General features: G+C 37.5%; 2 protein-coding genes across 8 annotated transcripts in view; both read right to left on the bottom strand.

The window, feature by feature from the left end:
• fam193a (family with sequence similarity 193 member A) overlaps positions 1–2,100 on the bottom strand; it is a 56,074-nt gene extending 53,974 nt beyond the window's left edge. For both annotated transcript variants that reach the window (XM_049481374.1, XM_022684433.2), the window contains exon 1: positions 1,705–2,100. In XM_049481374.1, the coding sequence (XP_049337331.1) occupies positions 1,705–1,917 (213 nt within the window). In that variant the 5' untranslated portion in view covers positions 1,918–2,100. The remainder of the gene's footprint in view (positions 1–1,704) is intronic.
• A 1,541-nt stretch (positions 2,101–3,641) lies between these two features.
• The window catches only part of dclk2a (doublecortin-like kinase 2a), a 115,557-nt gene continuing 107,071 nt past the window's right edge, over positions 3,642–12,127 (bottom strand). For 4 of the 6 annotated variants that reach the window (XM_022684435.2, XM_022684437.2, XM_022684436.2 and 1 more), the window contains one exon: positions 3,642–8,924. In XM_022684435.2, the coding sequence (XP_022540156.2) occupies positions 8,607–8,924 (318 nt within the window). In that variant the 3' untranslated portion in view covers positions 3,642–8,606. The remainder of the gene's footprint in view (positions 8,925–12,127) is intronic. The other 2 variants (XM_022684438.2, XR_002651879.2) reach the window with 2 other exon arrangements.

Raw genomic sequence — 12,127 nt, 5'->3', positions numbered from 1 at the left:
GATCTCTGTAGATCTACCTGTACATATTAAGTGAATCTACCTATATATAGCCTTCATGTAGAGCAACAACTATACAGTTATCCATCACTCAAATATGAGAACCCTGGACCTGATTGGCAGACATACAACACATGTAATCATAAACCCCTCAGACCCTAGCCAGTCAGACTACCGTAGTTTTACTTCTAAACTATTCTAGGTCTACAAGAGATGTCCAAATGGTCTAATGCAAAGGGGAGCCAACTGTAGGTCTATCTACAGGTATAAAATGCATCTACCTATATTTACATGGTTTCTGTAGAAGCAAATCTAGCCAGAGTTCCAACAACTGCTGTCATCAGTAGATTTACTAACTACCTAACTACTTACTGAGTACTTACTAACTATAAGCCGTATGTTGAGGCTAAATTAACCAGCTTTTTATCCAACAACTGGTCTGTAGCTAACAACCCTAGGTTAGCCTGGATCTGGGTAGAGAACATACACATGTAAACACCTCAGTTACTGAGAGGCCAATCAGATAACTATAGTTTTTCTTCTAAACTATTATAGGTATGGGAGAGAGGGCCAGAAGCTATAAGATAACAAGGAGATAATTGTAGATTTACCTATAGGTATGTAGTTTATATACGTATATACATGATTCCTGTAAAAGCAAAACTAGCCAACACCTTTCCAACAACTGGTGTCATCAGTAGATGTATCTACTAACTAACTGTTAGCTTTATGCAGAGGCTTAAGTAACCAGATTTTAACCAGCACCTGCTGTGTAGCTAACAACCATGGGTTAGACTGGATCTGGGTAGAGAACATCCACATGTAAACAAGACCACCTCAGTTCCTGAGAGGCCAGTCACTATAGATTTTCTTCTAAACTATTATAGGTCTGAAAGGGATGCCCAAAAACTCTAACATAACAAGGAGATATTTGTTGATTTACCTACAGGTATGAAGTTCATCTACCTATATATATATATATATATATATATATATATATATATATATATATATATATATATATATATAGATGGTTCCTGTAGAAGCAAAACTAGCCAGATTTCCAACAACTGGTGTCATCAGTAGATCTATTTACTGACTAACTATATGCTTACTGAAGAGACCAAATTAACCAGCACCTGGTGTATAGTCAACAACCATGAGCTAGACTGGATCTGGGTAGAGAACATACACATGTAAACATGACCACCTCCGTTTCTGAGAGGCTAATCAAGGGGAGGAGAAACAAGAGCAGGCCTTCATCTGCCATCAGTATATCTATCTGCAGTGCACCTAACTAACTAGAGGCTTCATATAGAGGCTAAATCCAACCAACCATGGGTTAGAGAAGATCTGGGAATATCTGATCAGCTAGTTAACAGTTAGATCACCCTGGTTCTTGAGAGCTAGTCTGGATAGCAGGAGTGTCAACAGCTAGCTAGCTAAGCTACTGTCTGCCAGGTTTTATCTTGGTTCTGTCCAAACACACTAATGTCTCCTGACCCCTTCGAGTCTTCTTGGAAACTGACACCCACTTTTAAATGCAGAAACACCATAAAACAGTCTGATATTTTGGTGAAGGAGAGATTAACTGCGCTTAACTGAAGCTAAAGGCTCAGGCCAGCCTGCCTGCTAAAGGCTAATTAGCTAACTAGCTAAAGGCTTTTTATATCTTGTGTCTTGTGTAAGTACTAACACAGCACCCACCTCCCCGTTCAGACCGGTTTCCCCGCTCCCTGTGCTCAGAAAGCCCGCGTTAGTGGAGGTTGCTGCTGCCGCCGCAGCTGCTGCAGAGGCCCGGGCCGCACTCTGAGCCCCGGTCTTTCCTGCGGCGCTGCTCCCCGTGCTGCTGCTGCCACCGCCGGCGCCCCGCTTGTTCTTCCTCCGCTTGGCTCCCCGCTTGGCATCGGTGGGGCTCATTTTCTGTATTTTTCCGCACGAATAACGCAGACAGCTGTCCGTCCGCCACAGGCCGGCTGTCGGCTGGGGTGTCAGGGCTTTACCCGTGCGGTGCGGTCGAGATTAATATGTATTTTCTTGCTTTTTCCAGATAAAATCTGACTGCTGCCGGATCTTCACATTCCAATATGGCCAACTCAACAAGAGTTTACGCCCTTACGCACCGGCGTCAGCGAGGCCGCGGCATCATGGGAAATGTAGTTTTACGCCCAATGCGAAATTTGTAGTTTTAATTAATACGTTTATAAACAGTCTTGCGCAACTGCCTGTGTAAACCCTGATCCAGTGACACATATAGATCAGTTTTAAAATATATTTTAACTTTTCCTCTACATTAACGTTTCCTCTACATTAGGTGGCTCTTATCTGGGGTGCTGTTTTTAACTTGTGGTTTCTGAGGCTGATGAGAGCCAGTTTCATCATAATGTTTTTGATGGTCTTTAGGATACTTTCAAAGTTCTTGAATTTATTTTTGAATTATTTAAAGTATTTTTTTTTCTTTACTTAGTTGAGTAGTGCTGGTCATAATCTGGATTAGAACATTACTCAAATAGAGCTATTCACTGTATACCTGTAACTCTACCTCTTCACTACTTTACAACTGATGCTCTCAAACACTTTAAGAGACAAGAAGTTGCGAAGTTCCAGCATATCTCAAATTACCATCTCATCTTATCATGTTTAGATCAGGGGATTTACTGTTTACTACCTAAGTCCATATATGTCCTTTAAATGTTTTTATGTCTTTAATAATAATATAAAATGTAGAAGGTGTGTCCAAACCTTTGAGTGGTATTGTATAATGATCTAATCTAATACTCTAATAATTAAATGGAACAACTTGTGTTATATATATATATATATATATATATATATATATATATATATATATATATATATATATATATATATATATATATATATATATAACAGTTAAGTGAGCATTACAGTGACATTAAGATCATTTTTATAAAAGGATACTCAGGCCTCCTCACGTATTGATTATTATAGGAATCACAAATGCTTCTTACACACTAAGGTTCATAAGTATAATGTAGCTTTTGGATAACAAATTATTTAAAAGTTGCATTTAATATTTTTTTCTGCTCTGTATTTATATATTAATACCGGTTCAAATGATTGTTATGACTGTATACTTTGTTATTTCCTACACTATAACTTCCTTTGAGTGCAACGGGTATGGGAAGGGCGGGGGATGTTTTTGTTTTATTGTACATTGTATATTGTAAATTGTAAAAAGACAATAAATGCCTTTGGGAAATTGGTAACAGTATTGAATGTTCCTTGGTGTGAGCCGGCTAAATGTTTGGGTTATTTGACCACAAGAGGGCACTGTGGCACCTCTTAATAATGAATTTCATTTTTTTTTTTTTTTTTTTTTTAATTGCTTTATTGTCATCCAGTCCTAAAGGTAAATACATAGTAAACAGTGAATAGTGTGTTTATTTTCTGAATATAACACAATTCCACTGTGGGTTTTAAATGACATTTCTTGATAGACTGATACTTCTTTAATCACTTTTTTTCTTTCTGCATATGATAATTTCAATTTGCATGAATAACCTTGAAATTGAGTGTTTTTGTAATTGTAATCCAACAACCCAAACAATGTGATATCAGGTGATTGTTTTTAGCTGCAAAAGATTCAAATAAATGACAGGGTAGACAACTACAATGAGAACTTTATTAATATTTCACCTTTCACTCATTACTCTCTAACATGAAGAGACTGGAATTTAAAACACAAGACGTCTAGATTGCAGGGCTCCAGACCTGACAAACTCTTTTCACAATCATCCCAGAATTGTCTCAACACAGTCCTGAGCTGAAAATCACTTACCCGTCCTTTCACCTTGTTCTTAAAGCACAGTTCTGCTATTTGCCAGTGAGTGGCACAGTTTCCTGGGCCACTGATTACTGTTGCCACTTTTGAAGTTCCGCAGTTGACTGACATGGCAATCCTCCAACCACAACTACTGCAGAGACTGCTTATAATAAAATTTACAACACACAAATTCTCTATACCAAAAAAGCTTTAATCGCAAGTGTGCCACGTGCTATTTTTATTAGTTAGTCTGGAGCCCTGCTAAACTAGAAGAATGATGAAGCTGAATCTAAGATGGGAACATGCTGAAACTACTTAAACAGATCAGACTGGTCTGGAGGATGAACTGGTGGTTGTGAAAGAACTGCAGAGCTTGAGTGGGTTCAGTATAACACCAGCAGCAGGAGTAATAGATAAGACAGATAAGTCAATGTTACTGTAATACAGGATTCTTATTGGGTGAAACGTGTATTTATGAACAGATACAGAAATATATATATCATGCAGCAGTGCTTGTTTGCAGTTGGTTTGATCAGAAAAGAAGCAATATACTGTAGATCCTACTAACAGAAACAGACATTCTGAACTCAAAGTGACAGATGAGTTTGTCCATCTTAGTGTGTGAATAAATATATTAATATACTGTTTATGGAGCTAATACAAAAAGAAAATCAGCTTTATCTAGTGACTGAGGTGTAAAACACTGCCAGTCAGAGTGGGTTTGGTGTGAAATGCTTTACAGAAGGACTCTTTACAGATATATTTACAGTAGTGGTGACATGAGTTACACATTTCTATTATGGTCTGGAAGTGAGGTGTGTTCAGGTAAATTTCTGCTGTGTTGCTATCTTGCCGGTGGGAAATACAGGTGCGCCACTAATTGATTAAAACCCTGACAACAGTCAACAGTCAGTCGGCCAATATTATCTTAGGCATGCAGGAATGATAAAAGAATAAAATAACAATGCTGTTCCCTTAAATTAGCTGCTGGTGTATCTTCACACAAAAGCACCACGCTGTTAAGATACGAACGCGCCAAAGTCAGAGCTCACCCGGCTCTTAAAGGGAATGACGAGTGGCACATTGATTGGTTTATTTCACGTTACGCCCAAAACCTAATCACACCCATGATTCATTAAGAGAATTTAGTTCATGCCTTTTGCACATTTTGAGACAGGTAAGGCAAGCTTTTTCACATCTTTATTTAATGACATTTTATTTAACAAACTTAGTCAGAAAATCGTGAATAGGTCAGAAACTGGTAAATTTAGATCATAAAAATTTTTTTTTTGAATTATTCCTGCTGTATATTTAGAGGGATCACTCATCTCCTTCATTCTTTGTGAAAACTTTAAGCTGTGAGGCAAGGAATTATTATATATTAATATATTTTAATGTTCATAGCTCTTGATTTCTCATAACTCTTATAATGATGCATTAATATTTTCCTTATAAACAAAGCAAATTCCAAATAAAAGAACAGAAAATCATTTAGCCAAATTTAAAAAGATAAAGAGAAAAAAGAAAAAGAAAATGCAGGAATTCTTCTGTCTAAGTTTTTTTTATTTATTTATTTTATATTATTTATTTTATTTTTTATTTATAAATTTTAATAGTCTTTGTTCTTAAAGTAAAGTCCTTGTAAAGAGTTTAGGTCAGATTTATGACGTGTTTTTAATGTGCTGACATCTCTTATAATGATGCGTCAATATTTTCCTCATACAGTTAACAAATCCCAAATCTCAAATAAGAAAACTCCTGTAAATATTAGAATCTTTGTGTGAATAGGTTTTACAGACGGACTCTGACATCTTTACATTAGTGGGGACATGAGTTACACATTTCTATTATGGTCTGGAAGTGAGGTGTGTTCAGGTAAATTTCTGGTGTGCTTCTATCTTGGTGGAAATACAGGTGCGCCACTGACTGATTAAAACCCCGACAACAGTCAACAGTTAGCCGGCCAATCCTATCTTAGCCATGCAGGAGCGTTGTGCACAAATCCAGCTTTTACAGCAACTCCTATAATGATGTGTCAATATTTTCCTCATACAGTTAACAAATCCCAAATCTCAAATGAGAAAACTTCTGTAAATATTAGAATCTTTGTGTGAATTGGTTTTAGGAATAAACTTGTGATAAATTGTGATATCATGACAAGATCTCTAGTCTTTTATTTCTCTCTTTTTAAAAATAATTTCAATAATTCTTTAAAACTTATTGATGAATGAGGTCGATTTTTTTTTATTTTCTCTTAAGGGAAAGAGTCCTGCTTTACAATGTTATCTAGTCATTTATTCATATTCAAAGGGTTCACATATTTTTTTCTTCTTGACACTGTATCTACTGTAGCTTTAAAACAGCTTTATTGATATTTTGAAGTAAACTGGTTCCATTCACCACCACTGTGAAGATTTCTACCATAATAAATTCCATTAAAACAGCATTTCACACCAAACCCACTCTGAAAAACTGTGTTTAACCATTGAATTATTCATGAATTTTGAAATATCAGTGGACTTTCCCTTTAGATCAGGGGTGTCCAAACTACAGCCCCCGGGCCATTTGCGGCCTGTTTCCGTTTTTGGAGCGGCCCGCGAGGTATTTTAGAAATAGAATGAAAGTTGGCCCGCTGTTAAGCAGGTTTTTATAATGTGAGATTCGAAGTTTAAACGCTAGGTGTCAGAAACGGGCCAAAGAGTCTAAAAGCGGAGAGAGTGCGCATTTCTAGCGCAGAAAAACAGGTCAAAGAGTCTAAAAGCGGAGAGAGTGCGCAGTTCTAGCGCAGAAAAACGGGCCAAAGAGTCTAAAAGCGGAGAGGGTGCGCAGTTTTAGTGCAGAAAAACGGGCCAAAGAGTCTAAAAGCGGAGAGGGTGTGCAGTTTAAGTGCAGAAAAACGGGCCAAAGAGTCTAAAAGCGGAGAGAGTGCGCATTTCTAGCGCAGAAAAACGGGCCAAAGTTGCCGTAATTAAGGAGTTTAATATTAAGAGACATCATGAAAATAAACATCAATTTGAAAAATCTTAGTTTACACAACACTGTCAGAGATAAAGATAGTAAGTCAAGTAAAATGGTGTGTAAATAAAAGTAATCAGGAAAATGTATTATTTAAAGTGGTATATTTCATTATTTGTTTTATTACAGAGTCTGTGGCCCGTGACTTCAAATATATTTCTCCTTCTGGCCCCCAACAAAAAAAGTTTGGACACCCCTGCTTTAGATTAAACTAATCTACTGCAAAATTACAGAGAGAGATAGAGCAGAGTGAGGCACGACCTCCTAACACATCCACATCCAGCCCTTCAGTACCATCAAAGGCAAGCGCTTAGATTCCTATTTTACATATTCAAAACATATTCATATTTAAATCAGTGGAGCGCTCATCAAAACTATACACACACTCACACACACACACTTCAACACACACTCACTCACAGTAACACAACTCGCGTTCAAGTTTCAACAGGACAAGTTCTCTGATCAGTTCAAAAACACACACACACACACACACACGTTCTGCAACTAGTCCATCTCAAAGCCAGCAGCAGCTCCCCCACACACACGCACACACACACACACACTCTATCTATTCATACTCATCATTAATACACACTCGTGTGTCAATCAAGCCACAATAAATAATAGAAATAAAAATACTCTAACAAAAGGTTTCGCTATAACAGCAGGGGGACGTCCTTCAGTGCACACATGTACATATATACAATCCATTACACATACAAAACCTGCCCCCCCCTCCCCATCCCCCCTCCCAGAGCGGAGACGTATGACGTACGGGGCCCAAGCGCCGCTGGAGACAATGGAGACAAAAGGTGGAGCCATAATAAGATTTTGGACCTTCAGCATTTTCACTCACAGTCCTGCAGAGCCAGAGCTTTAGCAGTGATCTTCTAACAGCCTATACATTCAAACAGCCATTTTTTAGTGATCCAGACTATGAAGGATCACATATGGAATCATATAGTAACTTAAAAAGTGTTAAACAAACCAAAAAAATACTCTGTGAAGAAGCATTTAGATGCTCTTATCTGGGGAGCTGTTTGTTAACCTGTAGTTTCTGAGGCTGGTAACTCTGATAAACTTATCCTGTACAACAGAGGAAACTCTTGCTCTTCCTTTCCTGAGGCGGTCCTGATGAGAGCCAGTTCCATCATCACGTTTTTTTAATGGTCGTTGCGGTGACAGCACTTACTTGAGAGGGATACTTCTCATTTCTTAAAGTACTTTTTCTTTATTTATTCAAGTATTTCTTGCTTCTCATAATCTGGATTCGAACATTACTCAAATATTCACTATTCACTGTATACCTGTAACTCTACCTCTTCACTACTTTACTTTAACTGATGCTCTCAAACACTTTATTAAGAGACAAGAAATTCAAGTAATTAACTCTTGATGTGTTCAGCACAACTCTGGAATAATCTTCCCGAATATGTTCAGGACTCAGACACAGTCTCAATCTTTAAGTCTAGACTAAAAACTCACTTGTTTAGTTTAGCTTTTGGTAATTAATGTTTTTTTCCTTTAGATAAGGCTGCAGATCCAGGGGCTCATGGACAGAGGGAATTGTGGGTAAACTGCCAAAAAGGCTGAGTTATCTAAAAATGCTATCAGTTAACTCCAAAACACTTTGAATTAACTCAAAAATGCTTAAAGTTAATTCCAAAACTCTTTTGGAGCAGGTGGCTCTTCAGGACTGTGAGTGATTCTACAGGAAGCTCTGGGTCTGAAGCTGAAAGATGATAGAGGTGGATTTTGAGTAACAGGACAGGGTGAAGATGCTGAGCTACTCCTCCCGCTGGAAGCCCGGGATGCCGTCGGTCTCCTCGATGCACTGGGAGGAGATGGGCGGGGCGGTGGAGGAGGGCGAGGGCAGGGGGCCGGCTGTGTCGGGGGTCTGGGGGGAGGTGGCAGGCTGAACCGGGGTGGCTCTGGAGGCTTTGGAATCGTCGGACATGGCTGAGCGTCTCCGTCCCGAACGTCTCCGTCTCCTCCCTCCTTCCCCCTCTGGCTGGGGTGGGGCGGGGCTTTTGGCGGGCGGGGCGGTGCTGTTCTCCTGGGCGTGGCGGGACAGCTGGATGTTCTCCTTATCTAGAGCCGTGCTCTACAGAGAGAGAGAACAACAGTCAGGTACCAGGGTTCAGTATATGTGTGTGGACACATAATTACACACACAGTAGGGTTGGGTGATCTTCATTTCTGATAAAAAAAATAATATTGTAAAAAGAAAGTGCTAAAGTTATAGACTGTCTGATCCTACTGATGGGAATAAACAGTAAAAAAGCCCAGATGCAGAAGTCAAAAAAAATTGTGAGCTGAGATCAAGTGTTTTGGAGTTAACTGACAGCGTTTTTGAGTTAAGTCAGAGCATTTTTGTGTTAACTTAGTATTTTTGCATTAACTCATTGCATTTTTGAAAATGCTCTGTGAGTTTATTTTAAAAGTGCTTCAAATTAACTCAAAAATGCTTTACGTTAACTAAAAACCATAAAGTTAACTCAAAAATGCTTTAAGTTACCTAAAAAACACATAAAGTTAACTAATAAATGCTGAGGTAACTAAAAATGCTAACGTAACTAAAAAATGCTAAGTTAACTTATAAGAAAACGCTCTGAGTTTACTCAAAATTGCTAGTAGTTAACTCCAAAAAGACTACAAATTAACTTAATCATTCCTGAAGTTAACTCAAAAACGCTTTAAGAGTCAACGCCAAAAAGGCTTCAAATTAACTAAAAAATGCTTTACGTTAACTCAAAAACACTCAGAATGAACTCAAAAGTGCTCTAAGTGAATGCCAAAAATGCTGAGGTAAATCAAAAACGCTCTGAGTTCATTTAAAAAATGCTCTAAATTAACATAAAAACACAATGAGTTAACTCCAAACATGCTTCAAATGAACTCAAAAACGGTCGGAGTTACTCAAAAATGCAAACTGAAAATGCTGAGTTAATGCCAAAAAGGCTGAGTTAACTCAAAAAATGCTCTAAGTTAACTCAAAAACGCTATAGGTTAACTCCAAAAAGGCTTCAAATGAACTCAACAAATGATTTAACTCAATAAAAACACTTCAAATAATAACACAAAAAAGAGTTAACAGAAAAATGCTTTGCGTTAACTTAAAAACATGTTTTTTTTTACTGCAAAAAAAGTTTTTGTAATATAACTTTACCAGTCTTTTACTTTTTAATTTTTTCCTTATAGTGTAGAAAAAACACTACACAAAAACACCAAATGATGTCAAAGGTCAAATATACCAAAACATCTATGTAAACTGACATACCAGAAATCATGGGACAGTAAACTGATTATGAAGTGTTATTTTGTTGGCTTGAATTTTTTGACATTATGAATTCACCCAACCCTAATACACACAATCATAACACACACAGATATACACACACACACACACACACACAGAGATACACACACAGAGTAAGAGAAAAGAAATATCAGTTTAGAGAAAGAGAGAAAGAGGTTATGATCTGGTTATGATGTGGAATAGTGGAATCTCAGCAGTAATGACATATTTATTTAGTTTGTGTGGGAATTAATCAAGTGATGATTTCTAAGCTTGTTTGTCTTCATTCCAAACAAATACAGTGCAGTAAATGTTAGTAACGAGTTTAATAACAGAAATAAATGAACATGGATTATAATTTATATTAATGATGGTGTGAAGAAGAGTGACCACACACCAATCAAATCCACATAACTGATCTCTGATTACTTATGATGACCTCACATTATCACCTTATAAAGCATTCAGGAGCCTTTCTGGAATTGATATTGTTTATAATGACATATCTGTCTGTCTGCCTGTGTCAGTGTCTGTCTAACCCTGTTTGTCTAACTATCTGTCCATTCGACTGTCTGTCTATCCATCCATATCACTGTCCATCCACACTCACTATCTATCTATCTATCTATCTATCTATCTATCTATCTATCTATCTATCTATCTATCTATCTATCTATCTATCTATCTATCTATCTATCTATCTATCTTATACTCTCTCCATCTATCTGCCTGCCCACCTGTCTCTGTCCAACAATCCATGTATCTAACCTTCTGTTTATTTAGCTGTATAACTGTCTGTCCATCCATCCATCCATCCATCCCTTTTCGAAGTGACTGTATGCCTAACTGTCATCTGTCTGTCTGTTTAATCACATGTCTGTCTAAACATCCATCCATCTATCCATCCATGTGTCTCAACTTTTTATCTATCCTCTTGTAGAACTGTGTGCCTGTTCATCCATCCATCCATCCATCCACCATCCATTCATTCAACCATCCATCCATCCATCCATCCATCCATCCATTTGTTCAACAATCCATTCGTCTATCTAAATTTGGAAATGCCATGTCCATCTAACTGTCTGTCTGTTTATTCACATGTCTGTATCCATCAGTTCGTTCATCCATCCATCCATCCAACCATCCATCCATCCAACCATCCATCATCCATCCATCCATGTGTCAAATTTTGTTTGTCCTTTTTTGTCTAGTCTTTTGTATAACTGTGTGCCTGTTCATCCACCCATCCATCCCTTCATTCAACCATCCATCTGTCTATCTAATTTTGGAAATGCCTGTCCATCTAACTGTTCATCTGTCTATCTGTTTATTCGTATGTCTATCTAAACATCCATTAGTTTGTTTATCCATCCATCCATCCATCCATCCATCCACATATGTGTCACATTTTGTCTATCCTTTTTTGTCTAGCCACTTGTATAACTGTGCCTGTCCATCCATCCATACAGCCATCCATCCATCCATCCATCCATCATCCACCTATCTATCTAATTGTGCTAAATCCATCTACCTATCTGTCTGTCTATCTGTCTTTTTGTCAGTCTGTCTATCTATCTATTTTTCTGCCTAGCTGTTTGTCTCAATAAAAACACTCCAAATAATAACACAAAAAAGAGTTAACAGAAAAATGCTTTGCGTTAACTTAAAAACATGGGTTTTTTTTACTGCAAAACGCCCAAAAAAAGTTTTTGTAATATAACTTTACCAGTCTTTTACTTTTTAATTTTTTCCTTATAGTGTAGAAAAAACACTACACAAAAACACCAAATGATGTCAAAGGTCAAATATACCAAAACATCTATGTAAACTGACATACCAGAAATCATGGGACAGTAAACTGATTATGAAGTGTTATTTTGTTGGCTTGAATTTTTTGACTTATTATGAATTCACCCAACCCTAATACACACAATTCACACATTCATCCATCCATCATCCACCTATCTATCTAATTGTGCTAAATCCATCTACCTATCTGTCTGTCTATC

Source organism: Astyanax mexicanus, chromosome 7, assembly GCF_023375975.1.
Source record: "Astyanax mexicanus isolate ESR-SI-001 chromosome 7, AstMex3_surface, whole genome shotgun sequence".
Taxonomy (NCBI): domain Eukaryota; kingdom Metazoa; phylum Chordata; class Actinopteri; order Characiformes; family Acestrorhamphidae; genus Astyanax; species Astyanax mexicanus.
The sequence above is the reverse complement of the archived record's forward strand: the minus strand, read 5'-3'. Positions and strand labels throughout refer to the sequence as shown.